Source organism: Heliangelus exortis, chromosome 19 (genome assembly GCF_036169615.1).
Source record: "Heliangelus exortis chromosome 19, bHelExo1.hap1, whole genome shotgun sequence".
NCBI classification, from domain to species: domain Eukaryota; kingdom Metazoa; phylum Chordata; class Aves; order Apodiformes; family Trochilidae; genus Heliangelus; species Heliangelus exortis.
Genome location: NC_092440.1, coordinates 3,508,855 through 3,535,930, shown reverse-complemented (window position 1 = coordinate 3,535,930; position 27,076 = coordinate 3,508,855). Strand labels below are relative to the sequence as shown.

At 43.9% G+C, this 27,076-nt stretch overlaps 2 protein-coding genes and 1 long non-coding RNA gene across 4 annotated transcripts in view; 2 read left to right on the top strand and 1 right to left on the bottom strand.

The window, feature by feature from the left end:
• Positions 1–301: 301 nt before the first annotated feature.
• RAB35 (RAB35, member RAS oncogene family) lies at positions 302–15,322 on the top strand. Its single transcript, XM_071762662.1, has 6 exons — positions 302–421; positions 4,200–4,250; positions 5,049–5,172; positions 11,815–11,939; positions 12,035–12,159; positions 12,708–15,322. The coding sequence occupies exons 1-6, from the start codon at positions 370–372 to the stop codon at positions 12,834–12,836; spliced, it is 606 nt and encodes a 201-aa protein (XP_071618763.1). The 5' UTR covers positions 302–369; the 3' UTR covers positions 12,837–15,322.
• A 901-nt stretch (positions 15,323–16,223) lies between these two features.
• Positions 16,224–27,076, bottom strand: part of BICDL1 (BICD family like cargo adaptor 1) — a 48,219-nt gene continuing 37,366 nt past the window's right edge. The window contains exons 8-11 of one of the 2 annotated variants that reach the window (XR_011729593.1): positions 26,448–26,578; positions 24,380–24,500; positions 19,473–20,393; positions 16,224–18,163 (exon numbers count right to left, since the gene is read on the bottom strand). Coding sequence is in view for 1 of the 2 variants with exons in the window: in XM_071762661.1 (XP_071618762.1) it covers positions 20,193–20,393; positions 24,380–24,500; positions 26,448–26,578 (453 nt within the window). In the remaining variant the exon portion in view is untranslated. Of the gene's footprint in view, positions 20,394–24,379; positions 24,501–26,447; positions 26,579–27,076 lie in introns of both variants that reach the window. The other variant, XM_071762661.1, reaches the window with a different exon arrangement.
• Positions 19,649–26,895, top strand: LOC139804892 (uncharacterized). Its single transcript, XR_011729594.1, has 4 exons — positions 19,649–19,737; positions 24,567–24,732; positions 25,204–25,444; positions 26,642–26,895. It is a non-coding gene; the product is annotated as an uncharacterized lncRNA (long non-coding RNA).

Genomic DNA, 27,076 nt, shown 5'->3' with positions numbered 1-27,076 from the left:
AGCTGAGGCGCACAAACCCCTGCCTGCCGGGGGTGGCCCGGCGGCTTAGAATAAGGGGAACACGAGAGGCCGGGAATCAGGGCAGGGTCCCCGGTGCTGAGGCGGGCGGCAGCCCCACCGCATCCCCTCTCCCCGTTCCCTGGGGCGGCACATGCGCGCGCGGAGCCCTCCCCCGCCGCCATTTTGCGCATGCGGGGGGGAGGAGGGGGGGGTGCAGCCGGCGGCCTCTGCCCGCCTTGCGCGTGCGCGGCGGCGGTGCTGTCAGTTCCGGCTGTTTGTTCGGGAAGTGGATCCGGCCCGCAGCCGCCGCCGCCCCCTCCCCCCCCTCCCCTCGCTCCGCCGCTCGCGGCCGCTCCCGCCGCCCCGGCCATGGCCAGGGACTACGATCACCTCTTCAAACTGCTCATCATCGGCGACAGCGGTGAGGGCGGTGCGGTCCGAGGGCGGGGGTAGGCCGCTACTGGGGTAGCCGCCCCTCATCGCCGCCCGGGCCGTCAGGGGCCTGAGGGCGGTGGCGGTGGGGCCGGGCGTACGGGGGAGGCAGAGCGGCTCCCTCCCGGGGCACTCTCCTGGGACAGCTTCCCCGGTCACCCGCGGTGCCGTTGGGGCCGGTTCCCCGGCGTTCGGGTGCCGGTGTGGAGGGGCTTGGTCTGGCGGGGCGGGGGGCGGCGGCGGAGCCCGCGCTGTGGCTGAGGGAGGGGGCGCGTGAGCTTGGGCCGCCTCAGCTCCTGCCTGGTGTCCCTGCGGAGCTGCCTGCCAGCGGGGGCTGTGACAAATAATGGCCTGGCCAGGGTGAGGAAGGGGAAGGCTAGGCGCCCGTGGGTGCAGGCAGCAGCGGCGTTCCTGCGGCATCAGCGCTAGTGCTGCTCCCGGGCACCCACCAGCCTGGTGCTGGGGTGAGGAGGGAATTCCCTTCCCCTGTGACAGGCAGTTTAAAGCATCGATGGGAAGGACTGGCTGCTCCTCAGCCCTGGGGACTGTTGTTTCCAGTGTGGCAACTAATACGTTTTACTATTACCTTAATTATTTCTTATGACTCTTCTCGTGCATTAACCTGAAGTCTCAGTTCTAGAGATTGTCACTTTTTAAAAAATATATCCTTGAGGAGCTGGTAACTTTGTGTGTTCCTAGTTACAGCATAGGATGCAAATAGCTATGGATAGTTATGGATAAGGGGTAATTAGAGAGTTTTTAGAAAACATCCCTGCAAATACTGCTGCAGCAGTTTCAGAAACTTCTGGAGGGTCAGCGTGTGAACTCAGCTAGTGTCTGGTGCTTTAGTTGAGGTACACAGCCACAACTGACTGGGAAGATTGCTTCCTTCAGTCCAGTTCTGTGTTGGTAACACTCCAACATCTTAAAGTTTAATTTCCATAAACTGGAGGAGAAGGCATCCACCCTCTTCTTTTAATAGAGGTGTGGTCCATAAGGCAGCAGGTCCTGGCATGCAGCGAGGCATCGCTCTCGGGTAAAAAGGTAATGTTGCTTGATCTCAGCAGTTGTCACCTCCAGAAACTTTAGATATATGTAAAAAAATCGTACTCTATGTCTGCATGAAGGGATCTAAAGAGGGAGAAAGGGCAACATCTTCAAAACAGCTTAAAACCCTAGGCAGTTTTGTGAGCCGATGGGTTATTGCAACCCAATGCTACATTCTGAGTAAAGTAGTAACCCTCTTGCTTGCTGATGACTTTCAAAACTGTTCAGGCAAGATAAACAGGATGGTGAAGACTCAGAAAAATGGCTTCTAATTTTGAAAAATTAAATCATATTTGTTAGCTGAGTCTTCTTTAGTCCCTGTAGTGTAACCATTGAGAGGGAAAACGTGTTGTGAGAACTGTTGGTTCAGCTCTGGTTCTCTGTTGTTGTAATTAAATATTATTTTTTATGTGTATTGATTTGTCGTTTTAGTTTTCTTGTTTGTTTTTTTGCCAGCCCACACTGGAAAGCTCCGTCCCTGCTTTCACAAAACAGTTTGCTTCCCTTGCTTATTGCTGTTCCTTGCAATAGGAAGTGGACAGCTGCTGGATAGGGTGATTATGTCTTATGTGCTTTCCCCTGTATGCAAATGTGTCAAGAGGATAGTAGGTCTGTGTGTTTTTAGAACAGGTCATCTTGAAAAGCTGCTGGTGATCTCAGTTGTGCCAGATATTTAAAAATACTACAGGGGATCTGTGCTTTTCATGTACTTTAATTAACTCTAACATTTAGTAAGATGTGGGGTTTAAAACTAGTGTGGCACAGAAATTTGCCTTTAATTTTGGTTTTGCAAAGCTGGTTGGCCTCTCTTTTGTTTTGATTAATTTTGCTGCCTTTGACAAGCAGAGAGGCTCTGCTAGCCTCCTTTTTGCAGTTCTTCAAATAACTCTGTCTAGGAAGTGGAGGGTCATGAAGAGTGTGGTTTCTCTATACATGAACAGTGTGGGTCAGAGGCAGTGTTTGTTTAGTGAGATCGTTGTCATCCTGAGCATTTAGAGCTTCCTGAGTTCAGGAGCTGTCTCTTCAGAAGCTGCCGAGTGCTGAGAGCAGTCCAGACCCGACCATGTCTGTGCCAGGGTGGACAGACTGACAAAGCAGTGGTCATGGGCAGCCCCTGCAGCTCTGCAGTGTAGTCTGAAGCTGACTGACATTTTCAGAAGGTGGTGTGGTCTGACAGGTCTCTGGGTTCCAGCATCTACTTTATTTTTATTAAGCTGGAGGCCAAGGCTGTTTGATCAGTAAGTGTAGTACTTGCTAAATCGTATTTATTTTATTTTTCTAAAACTTAGCCAACTGCTATTTTGCAGGCACTTAGCTCTTGCTAAATAGCTAGTCCTCTGTTAAATTTAGGAACTATTTTGCTACCTTTTTTCATCTCAGAGGTATTCAGTGTATGCATGCTGTAATTTTACATTTTTTAGTAGCATTCTTGTTTTTCTTTAAGATTAGTGATACTCAACAGAAGTGAGTAGGCCTTCTCCAGAGCTCTGATGATTTGAACTCTTTGCAAATGAAATTTGGCTTACTGGAATCATGCAGATTTTTATTGCTCAGAGGGTTTTTGTTTTTTTTTTTGCTGGTAGCTGTCTTCTCATGCTAACAGATGAGAGCTGTTGGAATTCTGTATGGTCTTTGCACGTCTTTTGCCCAGGTTTACCTTTTAGAAGAACTCACAAGTTACACAGCATCAACACAACTGGTTTAAATAACCTCTAACTGAAATGATTTAATAGATTATCACCCTGGTGAAGTCAAATGTCCTCTTCATGCCATAGCAGATTTTTTTTTTATTGGGGGGTGGGGATGGTGGAAGGGGCATTAACAGCAGAGATGTTATGCAGAGATAACACCTGTGAGGCATTCTGACACTCAGATTCTCTTGGCTGGGGCTGCAGGAATGAGTTTCTTAACACTTCTTGTCTGAAGCACTGTGAAAAATGCTTCCCTGCAATAGGGCGTGATTAGGGTGCAATCATAGAAGGAAAACCTGGATGGAGTGCTACTCAAAGCACTTAGAGAAAATGTTTTATGAAACATTTTGGCAAAAGGTACAACTTCAGAAAGGTATGCGTCCTTCCTCTTAGATGTGGAACAAGTCTGTTTTGGATGACAATACAGAACAATGGTTCCCAACTCCCCTGTTTGGTTTAGGTTTCTGTTAAACCGTGGCCATGATAACATAAGCTTTATAGTACCAAACCCTGGTCTGACTGTCTAAGTAGTCCAAATTCCACTGCTGTTCAGCACGGCATAAATGAATGGGAGGTGGTGCTAAACGTGATGTGCAAGAAGAATTCAATAGAGTACTTTAGAGCAGGGTTCTGAGTACTTGCTAATTAACATGGCATACTAACTTTTGGATCTTTCCTTAGCAAATGAAAGCCTGCTGATAGTAAATTTGCTTTTAGTTATTACTCTCTTAGGACTTCTTAGACCTGATCACAATTCAAAAGCTACTCTTGGAGAGTTTGTCCCCTCCTTCCTCCAACCCTCAAAGAAACCCAGCCCTTTGGGGCTACAAGAAGCGCACTGATCTTGGAGAGACTGCAGTGTGCCTGGTCAAGGAGAGTACTGAGAGGACCAGGGTGGATGGTACTAAATTATCTGCTGAGAAAGATCCTAGTCAGAGTTAAAACTGCAATGAATGGGGAAAATGCTGTTATTTTACCGACACCAAAGATTACTTTATTCAAAGATCTTGCTGTCTTTGTTTGTCATAGGTGTGGGCAAGAGCAGTTTGCTATTGCGTTTTGCAGATAATACATTCTCAGGTGAGTGTTTTGTTTACTTCACTAAGAGAAATAATCAAGGTCTGCTCCAGTGCTGCTGGTTTGCAAGGAATTGTTCTTTTGCCTTTCCCCATGGAGAGCTGTACTAGCAATATGTTCTGTTGCTACCTTTGCTTCTCTTGGTATAAGCCCATACAAGCCATCCTGTCTGATTTTCACTTGCAACTGAAAGCCCTGCAATATTTAAATACTGACATGGCTCCAGAAATAGCTTGGGTTTTGTAGCTTATGCTGTACTCTGTGCTTCTTATTGGCCATTTGGGATTTAGCTTGACTGAATATTGTGACTAAACCACTTAAGTTTGTGACATAGCTAATTTATTGGGAGGAAACTCTTAGAACAGACTGCATTCAAAAAAAGAGTTAGCATGAGCATTAAAAGCAAACCCTTATCTCAGAATTTTCACAAGTGCTGTACTTGCACAGTTCTCTCCATTTTTTGCGATTATTTAGGTGCTCACTCTTGACCACCAATGAGGCAGAAGAATAATTTTATTTTGTAATACTGAGTTTTAAATTTTAATGGTAGCATGGGAAATGCAGCTTTATGGCTAGGAAAAAACCAAACCCTGTTAGCTACAGATAAAATATGTAAATCAGGATGAACTGATAGGGCATTTAAAATGAGAAGCAGATAGGGAGAACCTTGTTCTCCCATCCAGTCTGAGAGCTGCTACAAAATAGCATTCAGAAGCACATTTCTCTGTTTCAATTCAGAAGCATGCTTAGGAACATGCAAAATGATCAAGACTTAGGTTCTTACCTGTGCTTTCCCTTCAGGCAGCTACATTACCACAATTGGAGTGGATTTTAAAATCCGGACAGTTGAGATCAATGGAGAGAAGGTGAAGCTACAGATCTGGGACACAGCTGGACAGGAACGCTTCCGGACTATTACATCAACGTGAGTATAACTGGCCTTAGTGATGTGTAGCTTAGCACATGAATCTTGTAGTTTGGAGTTACAGTTTAGATATTTTGGTGTTGCAGTTGTATAAGCTAATGATAGCTTTGCTGTCTGTACAGTGGGACTTCTCTCACCTGCTTTAGAACCAACAGCAGTGGTGACGCTTTGGGTAGACTTGGAACTGGGATTTCATATTTCCTCACTTTTGTATCAGTTTTGTGGTGGCTTTGTCTTATTCCTTTGCTGCTACTTCATAAATGGTAGAACTGGAATTATTTCAGTGTTCTGCATACACTAGAAAACTTACCTCTGAAGTCTGTCTAAGAAGGCCGTCCTCTGATTTTATTTTTTACGGAAGGTCAGAGTGCACCCCTCCATCAGTGTCATATAACTAATGAATAGCTTTGAGATTGATTAATAGGATACCCAATATTTAGTTTTCTTTTAGGACAAATGCATTTTAGCAGCTATCTTTGTGTGGAGTTCTGTTGGAGACGCCCACATGAAGTTAACCTTTTCCTTGGTTTGAGTTCGATTTCATTCTCATTGTCCTTTTGAACAGTATGTGCACAGCTTTTCCTGTTCCTGAAGAAACCACACCCAGAGCTGCAGCAGTGGGAACTAAGAGTAGGATCTGTTTGTAAACTGATTGCTGTTAAGGTGGGACTGCTCCCCATGACAGTAGGGGAAGAGAAAAAAGCACACTTAGAAATTGAACTTCTGCTTCCTTCGGGTATTAACAAAAAATAATAATTCTTTAAAGATGTAGGTGTTTCATTAGATCTTTCATAACTGACTTGTTGTTTGGCTCCTATTTGAGAGGAGGATCATTTTCAGCTGATGTATTGGTGAACTTAAGCATAAAAATAATGAGAGTGCTTGCATCTATGGTACGTCTAATCAGCTAGAAATGGCAAAGTTGAACCTGGTGTGTGCACCGCCCCTTTCCTCTGCTCTTCTATACGGATATTGCTGGATTACTTCCATTGTTTCTCAAGTGTTTGGCTTGAAAAAAACTCAGTTGCCTCTTGTGGGGTTCCTGTGTGTGACATCACTTCTTGTTTCAGTGCTGCAGGCAGCTTGGGGCAGGAAGCAGAGGGTGGAGGCAGCACTGCACTGCTGCAGCTCCCATCAGCTGTGCACACAGGCCAGTCACAGAGTGCCCCAATTAGTGCTGAGTCAGCAAATGGCCTTCCTGTTTTCAGATTCCCTGACAGGACTGGGAGCTGCGTTCATGAGTGTTGGTTCATGGGGCTGATGCCAGCTAGTTCCAAAAGCCATGGTGTCTGGCTTAAATGGGGAATACCAGGAAAGGAGGCTTTCTTTTGTGAATGGGAGTAACTGCAGATGGGACTTTGTGTAGTATTTTATGTAAATATTTTTCTTTGGTGAACTTTTAAAATGGAGAAGATAAAATGGTTTGAAAGCATTTGTGCCATGATTCCTTTGAGCTCTGCTGCTGCTCTCTTTTTGCACAGCTTTTTCCCAAAGTGTGATATATACTCTTGGGGAAGTGAAGGCCCAAGTTTTGCCTCAGTTTTGGTGAAGTAGCGACAGAATCTTCCATGGTGAGAGAGGTTGGAATTTTGTGCAACTTTAAGCAAAGAAGTTCGTATGTCTGAGTGCATCCGAAGTGTTGAGGAGAATGCTGGGAGTGGTGGTTACATTGTGGTGTAACCTACTGCTAGGTTAGCTAACTGTGACAGTCTACCATTCCCTGATAAATTTTCAAGAGAAGGTCTGTACCTAAACATATCAGCTGTAAAAACAGGAGATAACAAGATCTGGATTTTAGAAATGGTTCCCTTTTTTTTTTTTTTTTTTTTTTTTTAAACTGTCAAAGTAATACTGTAACTAATTTAATTATCCCAAACTTGAGTGACAAATTGAGCTACCATGCTAGTATTTATGAAAGGGTTTGGCTACCAAATTACGGGTGGAGTGCAAGAGCATTGGCAACAGCATAGTGGTTGTTGCTTAGTCTTTAACTAGACTGAGGCTTAGGTTGAGGTTAAGAAGAAAAAAAGTTGTTCCTTCAGTGTTACTCCAGCACAGGAGGTCCCTTTGCAGATAAAGGTAGAGTTCAGATTGATATTGAGGCAAGCCTGGCAAGGAAGTCTGCAATTAGAGCCCATCTATTAATTGGCTGGAAGTATTGCTGTGTAGACAACTGTAAAAAGGTAGAGATGGTAGGACGTGACTAGTAGAAAATTGGAAAATGTTAAAAGGTTATATACTGTTTTGATTTTCCTTGACTACAGCTATGGAAGCTGAAGAACAGAATAAAGCTGTTAAGAAGCAGAAATCAAGCTAATGTAGAGTGTGCTACAGAAACTCAGGGAAAATAAACTAGATCAGAATTACAGACTGGGAGGTACAAAAGGCAGAAGCTGTTTTTACTGTCTATTAAATATAGATGGGGTAGCTTGTGCCTAGTGGGAAGAGGAGGAGCCAAATTGTGGGAATTATTTGAATTCACCAGAGATGTAGCATGTCAGGACTAACCTGTATTAGCAAGAGTACTTCAAATGCATGTACAGAGAGTTTGTGTGCTTGATTTGCTCTTATGGATAGGACTACTTTGCCATGAATCAGGACTGGGATTTTAGGATTTAAGGTTTAAATATTAGTTGCCTGATTCTAGCTCAGGATGAATAGTGTCTGCCATGCATTTGTGTGGAATGCCATAATGAAGAGAGGCACAAGCTTTTTGAGATGATAGAATTGCTGTCTCCTGTGATAACAGATGTGCTTCTAGGAACCTAAAAACAAGATGAGAAGTTTTTTGACGTCTCTGAAATTGGTTAGAACTCTAGAAGGCTGAAAACCAAGGAAACATATACTACAAACTAGGGAAATATTATCCAAGATGTGGGATTTAACCCATGAAGTATCTGTCAGTTGGCTAATTCCTGGTTTGGTTATTTTTCTGGAAAAAGAAACCTGATGAACTGATGTAGTCAATACTCTGTCTTTTCTAAATCTGACTTTCCTACTGTCATGCTTTGTGAAACTTGTTGTTAAAACTCCAGATAATAATCTTGGGAAGCATTTATTAGATGATACCTGAGAACTTTCTTATTGGCTTTCTGAAGTGGGAAGTACCCCAGTGTATGTTCCCTTCTGCTTAGAAGGGTAGTGGTCAGAGTTGTGAGGGCAGAATGCAGGTGACATGATGGGTTTGGTTAACCAGTTCTGAAGATTTGCTCTATCAAATCTGCAGTATTAGTATGTAATGTTTTAAAGACAGTAAGCTTATGTCCTTAAACTTCTTTAAATATGATTCTGTAAGTAGAACAAACAACTTAGGTGGTGCTGTCACTGTTTCAACTTAAATGTCAACCACATTGTAAAGCCTTTAGATGTCAATAGCTTTTTCCAAATATATGGAAGATAGTTGTCTCCTACCAAGCATCCAAGGGTATATATGGGTTGGATTTCATTGTCTTTCACCTCAGTGGGATACCTTCATGGACATTCTAAACATGTTTAACTGTTCTATAACTTATTTAGGAGCAGTAGCAGGTTCTGGGTTTTGACGTTTTCAGAATACATGAGAGAGCACACCTGTAGCATGTAGAGGACAGCTAACATCAATCAGTTAGCCTGGTAATGGGAGGCTGAGATTCAGAACTTCATTTCTTATCTGCTGTCATTTCTATGGTCTTCATCTTCCCTAAAATGTGGATGGGAGGAAGATAAGGCATTATTTCTCCAGTGTCAAAGCCTCAACTAGCTCTTGGTTGCCAGAAGCACAAAATTTACACCTACTCTTCCCTGAATGCCAAAAGTCCCATCTGTTCTCTACTTGCCAAAGCCTACTACTTGTTATGAAAGCAATTCTGCACTGCATCATTCTGAAATTTGAAGTTTGGATAAATTGGATTTTGTTTTCTAGTGCAGTCCCGCACTTGGGGTTGGCGAATCTTTGCTGTACTTGATAAGCCTAAAATGTTATCTAGGACATAAGGCTGTATCTAACAAATGGCAGAAAATAGCATGACCAAGCTGTGTGAGAAAAATTTATATTCTGGGGCTTGAGATGGAGAATGAAAGGTAGTCATGGTCTTATCTCTGAGGCTGCTTAAAAGGTAGTGTCAGCTGATGGAAAAAGTGACATTTTATTATAGATGAGGGGTTGGCAACCTTTCTACAACAATGTGCCAGACAATTTTCCCTTCCAAAAATAGAAGCAGTGTATGCTGGTAGGAACTCAGCAAGAGTCAGGGGTTGCTGTCTCTCACAAAGGAAGATATTTGTGATGAGTTTGTTTGCAATATTAGTGTTTTGTGGCAGGGACTTCCAGCTCCTGCAGAGTTTTGAATGCTATAGTTGTCTGTGATGCATGGTCCAGTCCATAGTCCTCACCCTAGGAGCACGCTGATGATGTGCCAGGAATGGGGTCTATATGTGCAGGGTGTGTGTGTTTATTTCACTCCCTGGCATCCCTTTTAGAAGAATGCACAGGTGTGTGGTCAAGGTAAGAGCAGCAGGGTGCTTCATTGGGTCCTCTGGTTTGGATAACTGGAGTACCAGCCCTGGTTTTGTGGTGTGCACAGCAGAGTGAAGTAGCTCTGTGTAGGTGTAGCTGAACCACTGTGTTTCTCTACAGGCTGAGTGTTGTCTTTGCAAATGTAATGCTCAGTGTTAGGGAGGAAGTGGTAGGTCACCCTGAGGGTTGCTGAATTAAAAGACTATTAGGTAATATGGAAGAATTTGAATGGAAGATAATTAGCTTATTGTTTTCCAGAGCCTTGACAGGATTGGAGATCTTTCCCTTTCTGATGCTATCACATGAAACAATATTCCTCAAAACCAGCATGCAGTACATGTCAGTGTCAGGAGAGGCTGGACTGTGTTTGCAACTTGTGGATTCAGGCTATGGAATACTTTTTCTTCTAAAGGATTTAAGTTATAAAATAAAGTTGAGCTTGTTTTGAAAGGAAGTACAAACGCAGTGATGCAGCAAGTTTTAAAGCTATTGAAGGAACTGGTTGTAAACGGACTAGAATATCTAGAAGTGAAGGGAATAATTCTTACCTGAGTTATTTCTTGCCAAGGAAAGTGAATGTATAGCATAAATTACTAGTAAAACATGGCATAGAAGAAGAATTTGTCTTCTGAAAGTGCCCAGATGAGCAGCAGGAGCAGGCTGTCCTACTTACATAGAGTATGTATTGTATCAGAGAGGAGTACTGATACCCAGCAACTAATACCAGAAAGTGATCATGAGAGAAAAGAGGTGAGGGGGATGCATGTGCTCTGTGAGATGTTTGTGGATATCTGCCCTGAGGTGGCTGCTGTTACAGAAGGGATGGTGCAGCTAAAAGTGGGGAAGAGATAGTGACTTGCTCAAGCATCATCGGTGGCAGAAGTGAGCTGAAGCTTTGAGATCTTCTGAAAGGTGTGGTGCATTTGGATTGCATTAGAAGACTTTGAATGCCAAAGGTGTGTTTGCTGAGTTGGAATAAATTGTCAGAGAAGACCAGAGTGGTCACAGTGGGCATCTCTGAAGTGCAGTGGAAAGGAGAATGCTTCAAGAGGTGCTTATGGTAAGAGATCCGAGGTCTAGAAAGCTGTTACAATTCAAGGGAAAATCCTAGATTTTTGGTATGCTGGATTCTTGATTTTTTTTAAGTAAAAATCTTAATATTGATCATAAGAAGGAGGAGGAAATGAAAGAGAAGAAAGCAAGCCACACAAAAAATAAAAACTGGATGCTGGCAAAGACCTCACTGTTGATTGTGTCAATTTGCTTTTCTTTTTATTGTGTACTTTTTGTGTGTGTGTGAAATCTGCCAAATTTGCAATAGGGAAAATACCTGCTAGCCTTGTGAATATGCCTGAAAACAGAGATGGTGGAGCTTTCTTTTCTTTTATATGGCATTCTCATGGTGCAGCTACTGTCTGCCTTTACTGGGTTTATGCAGGTGATAATGTTGGGATTTTGATTCAGATGTTTTTCTTACATATCAGAATTGCTCATCATCTCTTAAAAGTGCTGGTTGACCAAGACTAATAGGAACAAACTGAAATGAAGCTTATTTTTAATCATTTAAGGTAGCAGAGCACACTGAAAGCACATATGGAGTCAGTCTGTTGAGTAGGAAGGTGTGATCAGAACACAGTCCCTCAGCAAGACAAATTTTTGTGAGCTCAAGAGGACTGTGACTGAGGGTTGAGTATATATTTGGAGATCTGCTGAAATTTTAGTCTGCAAGTGATCTTTCACAGATAAGAAAATTACTGGAAAAACCTAATGAGCACAAGGGTTCCCATCACATCCAGTTCTGAGAATGTATTGGGGGCACCACTACCTTTTGCTCACGTAGATGGAAGACACTATTAATCTTTGAAGGCCTTGACAGCCTGAACAAGGAAGTAAACAGCAGTCTTTGGACTTTGAAACCTACTTGTATAGACTAAATGAGCAGGGAAATCTGTAGGTTTAAAGAAGTAGCATGTGTTCTAGCTGTTTTAAAAGAATTACTTTACTTCCAGTGGAAAGAAAATGGAGGCACCTGATCACCCTGCCTGGGGGATTTGTTGTGGGTCTTGTAGAACTTATGTGAAGGAGAAAGAACTGAGGAGGTTATACCTAGCTTGAGCCAACATTTACTGTCTTTTCCTGCTCCACAGGTATTACAGAGGAACACATGGGGTCATTGTTGTCTACGATGTAACCAGTGCAGAATCTTTTGTGAATGTAAAACGATGGTTGCATGAAATTAATCAAAATTGTGATGATGTCTGCCGGATACTAGGTGAGTGTCTAAGCAGAGGGTTACAACATCTTATTTTGTGGGCTGACTTCCTGAAGTACCAAACTGACTTACTTTGGTTTTCTTTCCTTTTTTAGTGGGGAATAAGAATGATGACCCAGAGCGAAAAGTGGTAGAAACAGAAGATGCCTATAAATTTGCTGGGCAGATGGAGATCCAATTGTTTGAGACCAGCGCCAAAGAAAATATTAATGTGGAAGAGGTAATATAGAACAGAAAAGCACAGATAGAACAATTTTGGAGTAATGGTTTGGGGAATATAACAATTACATTCTTCCTATTGAGGAAGAAAGATGCAATACTTTGTACGAGTTGTAAGTAGGTGAAATGTCAAGAAGAGGCATCCAGCTGTGTTTGGAAGAGTTGGGAAAGTGAAGTGGAGGACCCCCACATTGCATTTGCACTAGCTTTATGTTCTAGTATATTGGGCATGCTCTCAGGAAAGACTTGACACTAGGGAGAATGGTTCTAGGAGGTAGGAGTACCTGGACAGTCTTCACTCCTGGCCTCTGTTGCCAAAATGATCTGGTTTTGTTTACAGGTTTGGGAAAGGAGTTCAAGTTGTTACTGATTTAGCTGGGGAATGGGTCGGGAAGGTCCTGGATTGCTGCTTGGCCCGTAAAGGATTGAGGAAGATCTCTGAGCCTTTATAGAAATATCTAGAGAAGTGGAGTTGCTTCAGAAGAACAGCACCCCAGAAAAGCTGGCCTGTGTTCCTGGGTGGTCTGACCTTGCTTGTTTCTCTTCCAGATGTTTAATTGCATTACAGAGCTAGTCCTGCGAGCAAAGAAAGAAAACTTAGCAAAGCAGCAACAGCAGCAACAGAATGATGTGGTGAAGCTAACGAAGAACAGTAAAAGGAAGAAGCGGTGCTGCTAATGCCCTTTCCCTGCTGCAGAGACTCTGCTCTCAGACAGATCAGCCCCTCCAGCTAGACTCGGGCAATTCCACCGGGGCAGGCTTTGGGAGGACTTTCTCAGTTTTGTGCCGTTATTTAAAGATTATTTTTTTCTCCATGTTTTCTATCAAGAGGCGCTGGCACCTTACAACTTCAGTGCCAAGAAGGTATCGGATGGAATCTTGCCCCCTCTCCTCCCCTGCTCATTCCAGTGCGCCTTGTAGACAAGAAGGACATTGCCTACCAAGTGGACTGATTAACCCAAGAGTTTGTATATAATGTATATTGCTTTAACCAGCCTCGCCTCCCTGTTGTCGCTTTGGCTTATGCCTTCTTAATGTCAACCAATCATGGACTGCAGAGTTCATCTTTTTAAAGAAATAGTACAAAGTTCTTAATTTGAGTTGGCCCCAGGTTGGCAGTAAGAGCTTCCTGGGGCTTCTAGCTTCATTTCTGTCAAGCTCCAGGCTGGCAACTGGTGTCCCTGGGGCCTATGGCTTCATCTGGAGCTTCAGGCTTTTACTGGGGCTCTGGCTTTGTTTTTCTAGGTACCAGGATTGCAGGTGCTGCTGCTGGAGCCTGGAGTTTCACTTCACCAGCCTCTGGGCTGGCAGCTGGTGCTGCTGCTGGGGCCTTGAAATTCAGTTTGCCATGATCCAGATTTGTGGCTGGGTCATTTGGTTTCATCTTCTTGTGCTGCAGCCCAGCTGTTCCTGTGCTCTCCTTCAGTTTGTATCAAGATACTGAAAAACAAACCGACCTGCAGAAGTGGAATTTACTTGGATAAACCTCTTTTTTTTTTTTTTTAAAAAGCCAACAAAGTTTAACTCCTTTGACCTCTGCTTCTGGTTCTGCCAGGGTCTTAAGTGAGGGTCCATTTCTTTTGAGAACAACAAAAAACATGTGATTCTGCCAAAAACCCCCAAACTTCTCTTTGCCCTGTCCACAAATAGGCGATCTGAACTTGAATGTGAATTTTGGTGGCAAAGCTTTTGTTTTTGAGAGAGAAAAGGCATGAAAATAAATCCAGCTGTTCTGGATTGATGTCTGAATACGAAAGTTGCTGCAGGATCATTCCCAGGATTCTTCTGTTAGAAAGGAGGACTGCTGTTCTGTGGAAAGAAATGGAAAGCTTGCTTGCTTGGGTTGTGGTGGTGGAGGATCACCCTTTGAACCAAACTGGTTTTGTGATGTTCAGCAACATTTTCCTGGCCCTTATTTGCTTTTATGGGAAAATGAGGGCTCAATTCATCAACCTGATTAGGTGTAGTTAAAGGTGGAGAGTGTATGTGCGTGTAACTAAAATATCAAATGTCTGAGCTGAAAGTACATGCTCAGCACCTGAATAATTGCCTATATAATACTAAATTTTTCCTTAAAATGACTAAAAGGCATGGAGGGTATGACTTCCTTTAAGATCTTGAGGGTGGACGTACAGTTTGTCACTGAGTGGCCCTGTGGAAATGTTGGCCTTAGTTTGGTAGGATATGATTCACCAATGTCCATGAGCTTTGAATCAGCTCACTTCTCTCCCTTCCTCCCCCTCCCCAGGAGAGGCTAAATTTTAGTCACTTGTTTTGCCTGCATTTTTTTAGATTTTTACGGGTTGTGGTAAGAGCCCTGATCATACAATCACATCACAATCAATCACTTTAAAGACTTAAAAAATTGCAAACCATGAATGTGTAACACATTGGGTTTTTAATCAGTTCAGGTGCTGGGAGTATGTATCCAGCTGCCTTCACCCATCTTTTTTCTTCACATATCTTTCATTGGTAACCCAAGAATAAGAATGAGCTGGGATGATTTTGCCAGTGTGATAATTCTAAGACTTGAGCAGCTATGGAAAGTGGCGGCTTAAGAGACACCAGTCTCCATCCTGTCTGCTTTCTGTGCCCATGGAAGGAGCTGGGTCAGTCCTCAAAGCCTTCCAGTTGAAATGAAACTGTCCTATGATGGTTACAGATGAAAGGGCCCAGCTGCATCACTTTGGGACTCTTGTGGTAGCGTGTGTGCAGATCTAGGAGGGCGTAACTTCATATAGGCAGAAGTAAAGAAAATGTCTGAATTTACTGGAAATGATGCAATAAAATGAGGAAATGGTGCACCCAAGCCTGGAGTGTTCTCTTGTATGGAAAGATTGGTCCTTTTTGAGTCCAGGTCTTTGTGCCCACAGTTTGAACCCTGCCAGTCCAGGTGTCCAACTGCCTGGCTTGAAGTGGGATTTTTTTTTTTCTTTTTTCTAGAGCTGGCTGTAGAGGAGCAGTTACCTTTCTGCTCATGCCACTGACTTTTCAATTGGAAGGGGTGGGGACACTGTCTCTAGTGGTGCTGATGTGAAGTTTCCTAAATGTTGAGCAATGGAATGTCTAACTAGTTTGCTAGGATTATTTCTGTAATGAAAGTTTCTAATTATGCTTTTTAAATAATTTTTAAAAACTAAAAATAAAGGTTACAAGCTGCCAAATCTTTTTGAGGCTCTGTTTCCTCTGCTGTCCAGCATCTGGAGGTGGAGGGTGGCAAGCCAGGGGTGAGGTTTTTTTGGTATTGGGAAAACCACAATTAATGCTTTCAAATGTTTAGTTGCTATTCTAGTTTTTCAGTGTGAATGAAAGAGTAGGCTAGAACTGTTAACCTTATTTCTGCATGAAAGAGTAATGCTTGTGATTTTGCTAGAATCTTTTGTCATTCTGTTTTACACAAAGTGTTGAGTAAGCTTTGAAAGCTTCTCCTCGAAGGCAGCAGGTCAGACCCTGACTTGATTAAAAAGCTTCTGGAGCCTCTCCTTGGTTTCCCAGGAAATGAAGGTGTGTTTCTGTATAGGAACCACACAGCTGTCACTGTGCTGACTGCCCTTAGTGTTCAGGTGCCTTTGAGGCACGAGCAGGCTGTTGAGGGCAGGTCCTCACCCCTTGGAGACGTGTGACCAAGCTTGCTGGGGAAAGGTGCCTTTTCTTCTGTCTGCCTGTGACGATGCAGAGACAGACCTGAGGATGTGTGGATGGTCTGAAGTGCAACTGGTGCAAGCTGGAGGTGTTTCATTGTCCATCTGTGTTTTATGTCTGAACTCACTAAAGTTTGAATATCCCTCCATATAAAGGCCAGTAAATTCTTAAAATGTCTGGCAGGCAAAGATGATTTACAAGTTCACCCTTTCTGTTTTCCTAGGTGGCTGAAGATACAAATGCTTCAAATATTTTTTTCTCCAGACTGTTCTCTTCTGAACACATGCAAGTGCTTTAAGTGATGGAATTTCTTGGGAATGATGAAGTACTAGAGATGCTGTTAGGTGTTAATATCACCATTCAGAAAGTGAGTTTGTTTGGCAGGTAGGTAAGATAAGCAGTGACTTGAGAGCTGAGACAGTATCATATAAATGATTGTTTTATTCTGAAGAGAACTATTTACAAAAGAAGTAGAACATTGTTTTTACTAAAAATATGCCTTTATAGATTTTTATAATATGTATCTTATAAAAACCATACATTTATTTACATTACTGCTACATACAAAAATTACAGCACTGTGGTATATGTACATATCTATAGATACATTCTTTCTGCTTGTCCTTGCTGTGTGCTTTTTCCCTCAGTCTAAGGGGATCATTGCTGCAGCACCCAGACATATCCTTTCTTGGCTTTTTGGTTAAAACAATCTTGCTTCTTATAACCGAGTGGGAAGTAGTGTGTTTGCCTGATGTAGAGGCATATCTGGAATTTCCCATTCTAAGCAGGACAAGTGCATGCAGCTATCAAGTCCTTGTGCACACAGCACTGCTTGTAACCTCACTTCTTGCTTCTCTGTGCAAAATTATTCTGTTGTCATCAATTGATCTGTTGTTCATCTCGATGGCAAGTTGCAGACCTAAGTTTTTATTAAGATAAAGTGCTAGTGACTTGCCTTTCATTTATGCTTACTTGTCTTCAGTTGCTTCCCTTGCAGAGTTTTCTAAATGGAGATTGATCCCTTTTCCCTTAGGCTAGTGTAATAAACATTTTACCCAGTCACCTGTCACTTAACTGTGGGAAAGTTCTTTGTAACCTTAATCTCAGCAGGCAATCTTCTCTGTGCAATATTTGAACAGTGGCTGTGCAGCACTACTGGTTTATTTACCATTATCTCAAAAGCAAGGCTGGGTGTTGTATTTAGAGCTGCTGATCCTACTCCTTAAATCTACTTTGGAATCCTGAGTACCTGCTGGATTAATGTGCTTCCTCTGTCTCATTCACTGGAGCTGATGTTTCCTTTGCACCATGTGTATCCTAGATGTATCAAGTATCACAAGTGGAGTGTCTTCTAACCCAGCACTGCAAGGATGACTTCAGGCTCCTGGCTGTGACAGGATGGAGATGAAGGCTTTAATGACAGCTCAAGATTAAATAGTCAGGACCTTATTAAAACGCAACATGACAAATGAGAACGTGAGGTTCTTGGAAACAAAACAAAAACCTAGCTGCTATGTTAAGGCAGTTTCTGTTCCTGTTGAGTAGCAGCTCAGCACAAGGAGGTCTCCTTTGGTGTGTTGTCCAGTTCATTAAACCCAATTCTCTTGTATTTCTGGGTTTAGTAGTGCAACTAAGTCTTTAGGATTAAGGGACTAGTTTTAAGAAACCATACCCAACTGGTATCTTGGAACATGCTTGGACTTTCCTCTTGCAATCTCTTCCATCACTGTCATTAAATAAATAAAATTGCAATGGGATTAAGGTTCCTCCTTAAATGAAGAGATGCGCTGTGCATTTCAATTGCTTGCCTCTGCAACTGAGTGAGTCACTTTCAGCAAACATGTAGCAGAAGGCACCTTTCTTCATCTCATTCCTGTGTCTTCGTTGGATAACTTAAGGTCTTGCCTTTGGATTGCACACATACATACATCTTCGTGGGGATAGAGTCCCACACAGCTGCTGGGCAAGTGGCTTGAAGAGAGCTGTTGGGGCCTGGGAAATGACAACTGACAGCAGAAAAGAGGTCTGTGAGGACCAAGATGGTCACATGGCTCTCTTACAATAAGCCGAGCATCATTTTCAAGCAGCTTATAAGACAACTGTTCACAGGCATCGCTGGCATCCATGACTTCACACCTGGTTTTGCAGGTATCAAAGTTTACACTAGTGCTGATGGGCACAACTGAGTCCCGAGGGCAGGAGATGCTGAGCATGGGCCTTATGCCTTGGCCCTATTGAGTCACAGCACATGTAAGACAGGAAGATGAGGACTTGCCATCCTGAGAGCACACTGCACTGCACTAAGTTCCTTTCCCTCTCTTGTACAAGAGGATACAAGCTGTTACTCAACAGGTGAGCATTGCCTAGAAAGGAGAGGCCAAGGTTTAGTTCACTGCCTATCAGACTCCAAATTCCTTTCCCTCTAAGCATCAAGCTGTACTGGTGGTGCTTTACCTAAGTATTTCCTGGAGCAGGATCTGCAGTCCAGGTTTTGTTGCTCTCAGGTAAGTGGCTTTTACCACTCAGCTTTTTCCCATCATTTTCAACCCCACAGTGTTCTCTGCTCCTTGCCTCAGTGCAAGATGATTTGTTACCATTGTGGTAGTTTCATGCTAACAAAGAAATAAGGGAACGCTGCAATCTTTGTAGGCAGAAAGGTTATTTGTACTGAGGTATTACAGATGTCCTGTCCCATTGATAAGATGACTAATAAAAAACCCCAAGCCACCAAACTCTTACCTGCTTCTTAGAAGAAGGTGGTTAATACCTAATTCTAGCAGAAAGCTTGTTCCTGTAAATAGTGAGCATCAGCTCCCTGTAGGATAGTGTTTTAGCACCTAAGTTGATGAGCAGGGCAGAGCTGAATGTGTACCTAGCTCCATCTCCTGTGGGACAGAGTAGGTGTTACCCTCTTCAGAGCAACAGTGCTCTAAAGGGTATCATGGAAAGAGAGCCTGTGGGTATTGTGAGCTAGAAGGTGTGAAAACTGCATGAGAGCAGCAGGACATCCTGAACTTAGGCTGGCGTTCCTCACTGGTTTATGATGGTAACTTAAAGAGAAGGTACCCACCCAACGTACAGGAAAGGTGCCTCCTTAGTATTGCAGGATTTCCAGCATACACCAAATATGCTAAATTCCTTCTCATTGATCAAGTCATGATTACAGCAAAGCAGGCTCTGATCATCGTCAGTCAAAAGACTTGGCTACCTGCTTGCCAAAGGGCTGAGTAGTAAAAGACCTACAGGCAGGCACAAATACTCAGTTTTGTGAGGCCATAGCTAATGTTACTGTGTGGGGCCTGCAGCCTTTCCAGAGCTTTGCAGACAGCTGCCTTTGGTAGATGGCTGCATGCTTTCTGAGAATCAGCCCAGCCTCAAAGACCTACTGACATCACTATGGGTAGCCTCTCAGTGAATTATTAGTTAGGCTTCTCAGGGCTATCCTGTTAAAATTACAGGTTACTTACTCTGCTTTACTCTGCTTGGGAGGTGTACATGGCTTTGGGGAAAGGTGTGTGCTTGCTGAAGTGCCAGATCTACCTTTGGCCATCAGAGGGACAGTAGGTGCCCCAGGACTGAACATCCACAACTTTTATCCTGTTTGTAAATGGCTAAGTGTCTTGTGGAGAAATCTTTAACAATCTGTGTAACTACAAACCCTACAACTCTTACCTCTGTAACAGGAGGGAGATAGAGAAGACAGTAATATCAGCAATCTTACAACTGCCCTGATCTGTCAGGAGCCTGGATTCCCAGCGAGGGGTGAACAGCTATGCAGAGCTGCAGGGGAGAGGGTGCCCAGGCAGGATCTGCAGTAAGGGCTCAACTTCCACCATGGAGAAAGCTACACTTGTCAAAACATGGCAATGCTGGGGCCAGAGGAACTCATCTCAGTGGGATGGATGGAAAATATCACAGCTGCCAGGATTGGAGGGTGGTAAGTGACTCCCCTCTCTTCTCTTGCATTCAATCCTCTTCTTCCCCCTGTGCTCACTGTGATGGCAGTTCTCAATCCCCTGCGCTGCTTTGCCTTGGGGCTGCTTATTTCCTTCTCCAGCATGAGAATGCTTTTAAGACAATCAGATTATTTTTCACAGCAGAAACTGGACTGTGTCAGAGCTCCTAAAATATACCCTGAAGTTTATCACTTCACTTAAAGAATAAGAAGTTTCTTTCTATTAGTGTCACACTGTCAGTTTGCAAATCTCCAATTAATGTAAACATTTGGTTCAGACCAGGTGCGGTGTAAATAGTGCAGAGTCTCAAGGGTTAACTCCTTTGCCCCCTTCTTTTTTTCTTAGTGGATCAGAGCTGGGTCCATCAGCAAGCCGGGCAGCTGCCCCACATCCCACCTTGAAGCAGGAATTGGTGGAGAGGTTTCTCTTTTTCAAATTAATTTTTCTTGAAAAAGGAAAAGAGACGGTTCCCTTCTGCCCCAACAGGCTCATCCCCCTGCTGCTCCGGCCTGAACACGGGGGAGGGTCTGGCACTCCGCTTTGCGCCGTAGCCACTGGAGAAGGAATAAGCAAGCTGGCTCCATTCCTTCGGGTGTTTGTCCATCAGCTGCTGGTCAATGACCCTGTGCATGTCATCCTGTAGCAGAGGGAGAGGAGAGGGTTGTTAGTGGCAGCTGATGCTCAAAGGGAGCTCATGCAGGGATGCATGAAGTGGGTACGAAACGTGCTGCGATGAGATGGAGGAGGGATGACAAGAGTGGGGACAGGTCTAGCTCCCCACCGAGCAGCAGGCTCAGCCTTGCTTGCTGTTGTGAGGCTTTTTAGTGAGCAAGGAAGTGAATCACACAGTTCTGAGGGATAAATTGCTCAGGTGGTCTTGCATAGGAACATCATGCCCACTTGGGACTCTGACAGCTCTAAAACACGTTTCTCTGCTGTCCGCAGGTTACAGATCTTCCCTTTGGGGGAAGAAAAAATGCAAATGAACAAATGCAGCTGAAAGCAAATGCCAGAAAAAGTAAGGATTTCTGTTTTGAGCCCTGTCTATGTGCTTGCCATATGGAGCATGACAGCTGCTTGCACAGCCACCGTTTTTGGGGCTTCTTCAGGGAAGGTGCTATGGGGAGCCAAGGAGCTGGGCCAGGTGTGGGTTTTGGAGCAGGCTTACCAAAGAGAACTGACCTTGTCCCTTAGACCCACATCTTCCCCTAGTGCTGCTAGAGCAGTGGGAGCTCTCTGACTGACAGCTTGACATTAACAACTGCACTGTGATTTTTTCAGATGTACCAGAAATGCTTTGTTTTCATCTGTTGTTGCAGCACAGTGAAATTGCTCTACACAAAATAATTAGATCTGTTGCTGCTAATGGCGTGCTAATGTGTTCCTTGAAAACCTGGCTATCAATTCTACAAATTTTAAACCTTCAGATCCATTATTTCTGCTATAATTGCATATTTAAACTGTAGCTTAGTGAAAATGCCTTTATGCAAACTAACCCCAGAGGAGAAATCAACTGTAAGACTGTGGGTACTATCTGGTGAGAACAAGGATACCCTGGATGGGCTGTTGCTGTGGAAGTGCTGTTCACTGGGCACTTTGTGCAGGGCAGCCCATCAGAGCAGCACTGAGATGGAAGAGAAGGTGTTGCCATTGCCCATTAGGTGCCCCAGCTGCTCCGTAGCTTGATGTGGAATAAAACCAGCCAGCTTGGACTGCAAACTTGAGCAATGGCTAATCCCTGTGTTGCAGCATTTTCTGCAGGAAAAAGGATTGATAGTCATGGCCTGGACCTGAATTTAGTATGGGGACATTCCCTGGGGGATGGGGAAGGTGCAGAGCTACGTAGACTGAGGAAGCTTTGGGTCTTTTTAAAGCAGGACTGGAAAAGGGAAAGGCAGAGGGGCGGTTGAAGAGGTTGAGGTAAACATCAGCACTGAGGTTAAAAAAGGTTTCCAGAGGTGAAGCTGCCATGTGAAAATTTGTAGTGCCTAGATTTTGAGGGCACCTTTTCTAGCAAGTGAGGTAGGTACCCAGGCTTCAGCATGGCAGATCTGTGTCCTTGGTTAACCACATCACAAGAGATGAGGATGAGGTTTTTTTATATATATAACATATATAATTATATATATGTATACATACATGTTAAAATAGTGTGCACTATTGAGAGTGCACTGTGTCCAGGTCCCTGTCTGTCTGATGTGTGACTCTGAGAGCACAGTATTAGGCTGTGGAGATTCAGGGGAGATGTACACAGCAACGCTGAGGTAGAGTTGTGGTCCCTGCCTTGGCACTGGGCAGGGGTGCAGGAGTGTCTGGGAGTACAGAGGAAGGACAAACACCAGTGATACAAGACCTGTCTGATAAAGCACTCCCAAAAAAGCTGGACAACATGCCACTGGCATGCTCTGGGTGTTCCAGGCAGGAATTTCTGCTCTTTGCAGAAGCAGTGAGGCTGAAGGAGGTGCAAATGGTCTTTGTGAGTTGAAGCTGAGCTCTCTTGCATGAGATCAGGGTTAAAGCTGCTCAAGGAGACCTTGGAGACTGGTGGCCATGAAGGCCTCTGGCACTGCAGTGTTTTCTAGCCTAACAGTGCCACTGTCACTGTTGTACTGAAGCCACTGAGCTCTCATATCAGAGAAGAAGCCCTCTTCACTTCCAACTTTGCTCTGTATTCCTTCCCTACCCTCAGTAAAGCCCCTCCTGCCCCCAGTTATTGATGAATACCAGTGGGGGGCAGATTAGGCACGGGGGAAAGGTGCACATCCACATCCTGAGCTCAGATGTGTGGGATTGTGCCTGTGCCATAATTTATAGCCTGTATGATTATGTGCTTACAGAAAATTAATCTTGTTGATGGTTTTTGGTAGAGTGCAGACCAGAAATGTGTAAGCCTAATTTTACAAGTTTAAAGCCTCCATTTATGCCCAGCTAAAGCAAAGAATCACATCCCATTTTATCAAAAACATTCAGCCTTGCAAATTGGTCCTCAAAATGCCTACATCACCTGTCTTATTTTTTTATTCTGTGGTTGAACTTCTGTTCTGGGGACATCAGGTACTTGGAAACTATTTAGCTACTGTGTAATAACACCTTAGGTCACTATGTTGGAGACAGCCTCCTGCTGATGGGAGCAGGACCGGAGCTGCTGTATTGCTACAAGAGGACAACCTAGTGTGAAGTGAGAAAGCAAACACCTGTTTTAAATACTCTAAGCTGGGGATATTCCAGCATTAAATACCAACTGTACTTTATACCACCCATCCAGACTGAAGCAGAACTTGGATACAGACAGCTCCTATGCAAAGCACTGAATGTCACTTATTAGATATTGAGGCTGAGAAGTAAAATCCCAGTCTGTATTTCAGTAAGTTTTCCAGACAGTAGATAAGCTGAATGCAGAGGATTAATGATATATGTGCCTCAGCCTGGTTTTCCCTGTGGTAACCTGGGGGTTATAGGATGCTGCCCTTTGTGGCCTGGTGCTGGGGTGGGGTGTGTGTGATGGAGACCCCCCCACTGGCCCCTTTTTCCAGATGATGGTGAGGACAGACAGATGTGGGTGGTAGTAGCAGCAAAAAGAGCAGGCAAGGGAATAGCTGGTACTTGGTGAGGATGCAGGGGCTCACCTCAAAGGCAGGAGGTGTGTACGACTAAAGCTGTCGGTACAGGAACTGAGAAAGGCCACTAGATCAGAAACCAAAGGAGCCAGATAGTAAAAAGCCCTGAGGAAGCAAACTGTAAGCAGGAAAAAAATAAAAAAATAAATAAAAAAAAAAAAAAGAAGAGAGAAACGAAAACACAGTGGAGTTGAAACAGGAGCAAGGTTGTACAGGAGAGGTTTCTACAGGTCAGGCTGGTGGTTAGTAGAGTCAGGGTCTTGCATGGTGTGCAACAAATTACTATAATTGGCCCAGACTATTTATCTTGTGTCTGCTTTTTTCTATTAAAGTAGCCTTCCCTCAGTGCTAGTTTATGGCATGAGACAGCTTTGTCTGCTCTCAAGGGCTCTCTGCCCTTATGTGGGTTTCTCTACTGACCCCAAACAGAGCATCTTCAGGCCAGCTGCTGAACTGCTGTGAGTTTGGGGTTTTTTACCTTAGTGGAGGGCTGAGATTTTAGCTTCTCCATCTTGCTAAGTCTTCTGAGTTGATGAAAACAGTGCAGCTAAACCACAAAACAGTCACGACAATCTCTCTGCCTCCCACCTTTCTGCTCCATTATGGAAATGCAAATACATGCTGTGCCCACACATCCCCAAGGCCAGGAAAATCTCTTGCAAGGACACCTTCCCTTCCCAGGCCGCAACAGTTTACTCTGCAAAGTGTGGGTTACCCATGCTGCATGCAGCCATGAGATACAATTTGTTTACCCATTTTAAATAAGTATTCTTGTATAATTACCTAGGAGCTCACAGCTGAAAGGCTTTGAGCAGGGGAGGGCTGTGTTACACTGCTCTGAGTACTGTGCTGGCTGCTGCAGAGCCAAAAGCAAAAGCTCCTATCTATGGATGCTTGGGCTGAGAACAGAGCAAACCCACAAGGAGGCAGGGAAAAGTCATCCAAAGATGCCTCCAGGGCTAAGTGCCACCCAGCCCCTGCCCTGTGGTGATGGGGGGCTGCTCACCTGCCAGGCCTCCAGCTGCTGTGAGAGGTTCACCTTCTGCTGGATGGCATCCAGGAGTTGGCTGTTGAGGGACATCATGTCAATCTTGCACTTGGCCAGCTCCACCTCCACCGCGTTCTTCCTGGGGGGGACAGTGAGAAATCGGATCATGTGATGACTTTTTTATTTATTTATTTTTTTTTTTTAGAAAAAGGAAGTGTTAAACACGTCCTTGAGGAGAAGTCAACGATTGCTTTCTTTGGCAAGTTCCCAGATCCTAAGCTGTTAATCTCCATTGTAGTGTGGCCAACCAATTCATCTGAAGAGCAGGACAGGACTGTAGGCCTCTCTACTATAAAATCAGCAGATTTCTGGTAAGCACACTATGAAGAATAGAAAAAGATATTCAGATGCACTGCTGTCTAAGATAATACAGTATGCCAGTATAATGTGCAGGATCTGAATGAGAAATGGAGATCTAAAACAAGGTAGAATCTACATATAAATATATTTCCTTTTCTTCAGTTTACTACTGCATAGGAAAAGAAATGGTATGTGCTAAAAAACACATGAGCTGTGTCTGTATTGATCTTGATCAATTAGTTGCCATTGATGTAAGGGTTAATATAAATTAATAAGGATTAATATAAAAATATAAAACATAAAACAAACAAACAAAAATGCCCCAAAGACTACAGCTCTGTTTTGAGTTTCTATAGCTCTGTTCTGAGTTTCTATAGATGGAACTTGAACTGAAAGAAGAAGTGAAGGAAATTTATCACAGTATATGCTTTTTAAGAATTGCAAACCGTTTAAATTGTTTGTATGAAATACTTTGCTTTCAGGAAAGCTTCCAGATTCAGTGGGGCTGTGCCAGCCTTTGTGAATGCCACTGCTATGTTTCTTTCCATTTGGTGGCCAATGGGCATGTGACACCACAGCCAAAGTTGCCCAAAAGGCCCTGAGTGCTCAGTGGCTGAGATAGTCCAGCTACTGGTGGCTGGAAAGGTGTTGACCTCTAAGAAGGAGCAATTTCCTAAGGTGTCCAAACTAGGAAATTATGCTTACCATGCTGGGAGCACACAGGTGAGCAAAAAGGTTTCAGTTAACTGCTATGTGATAGGAAACCATAGCATGGCATGCTGGGAACCATCTTTCCTTGCAAACATTTTCAGGAGAAATAATTGCATCTTATTAACAGTAGCTAATTCATTGCCTCCTAATAGCTCCCTTGCTCCCCTGTAGAAGAGCAATTTGGGAATTTGTGTTTATATTCCAGATAACGGTTGCTTAACACCTTCTATTATAGGATCCTATTTCCCTATTGCTTCCCCTGTTGCCAAACTTCAGCTTCAAGCTAACAATTTTCCATGCCAAATATCTGCCTCAGGCACTGATTTTATTTCTGTTCTGAGTTAGGGTTGTTTTTTTTTTTTAATTTCAGAGGGCTTCAATAGAAATGGCTTAACCCTTGAAGTGAAAGGTGGGAAGTGTATCACAAGCCTCTGCATGCTGCCCAGGAGCAGCCCACTCAATCTGTGCTGGGATGCTTTCATTTCTACCACTAAAATGCTCTTGCCTGCTTTCACCTGCAACAACTTTCTGCTCATTAATCACTCACCATGCACCCATGCACACTTATCACACCCCCCTTTCTCTGGGCTCCTACCACTGCAGGACAATCAGTCATAAATATTAGTGCTTTGTCCCAGCAGGGTCATTAACTGTCATGGAGAGAAGCTGTCCCTTTGCACTCCTGGCTGTGGGTTTGAGAACCTTAAATAGCCTTTCAGTGTGCAGCTCCCCATCACTACTTGGATATTACTGGGGGTTTTATTTTGGCAGCAGCACGTTGCCATAGCCACAGCAGAACCAGCAACCCACATTCTCTGGAAATGTCAGAACCATCTCTGTGCCCGGCAGTGCATCTGGGATGCTCCTGATTTTGCCAACAGATGGAGGTGTTACAGAGAACAGCGATGGGAATTTGGTAGCTGGCTACTCAGAAGAGAACTGCACAGCTGACAGGGTCACTTAAAAAAAAAAAAAGATGAGGGGATTGTGCATGCTGATTTAGCTCCCCACTTACTTGGCAATGGCTTCATCTCGGTCCCTGATGGCCTGCAGGAGCTGTTCACTTGTCTCCTTGTCTTCAGCAGCACCTCGCAGCCGGTCCCGTTCCTCCTTCAGTGTTGTCATTTCCACACTCAGCAGTGTGACCTGTGGGCATAAGGAAGGTGTGAAAAAGCCACATGGGCCAACCTGGGGTGTCTCTTCTTGCAGAAGCTGTGTCTGCTGGGAGGGGGCTGTTACTGCGGGTACAACCCCCATGAAATGTGACTGCTTGCTTTGGGATGTCAACAGTGTTGGTCTGAGGAAGATGAGCCACCAGGCTGGACTCAGTAACATGGAGCAATTGCACTGAGAGCTGAGCATCTGTATGGGGCAGGATCTGCCTGTTGTATTCTGATCTTTCCAGGCTTAAATTGCTGCAAACATAACTTAGTAGCAAATAAGACTTTTTCTTTTCTTTTTTTTCTGGGGGGGGGTGTGTGTGTTTAAATCTCTTTAACTGTTATGAAGCTGAAGACAAAGAATATGAAAATTCCCTTTCACATCATGTAAGGTGTTACTGGCACATCTTACAATTTTAATTAGACTTTAAAAATATGTGCCGGATCTTAAATAGTCTGAGAAATGATCTGTCATTTTGGTCCT

Bases quoted from the DNA above. Each gene is read 5' to 3' on its own strand.
- RAB35 (XM_071762662.1), top strand. From the start codon at position 370: ATGGCCAGGGACTACGATCACCTCTTCAAACTGCTCATCATCGGCGAC. The intron at 422-4,199 runs GTGAGGGCGGTG...TGTTTGTCATAG, and splicing joins GCTCATCATCGGCGACAGCG to GTGTGGGCAAGAGCAGTTTG. The intron at 12,160-12,707 runs GTAATATAGAAC...TTTCTCTTCCAG, and splicing joins AAAATATTAATGTGGAAGAG to ATGTTTAATTGCATTACAGA.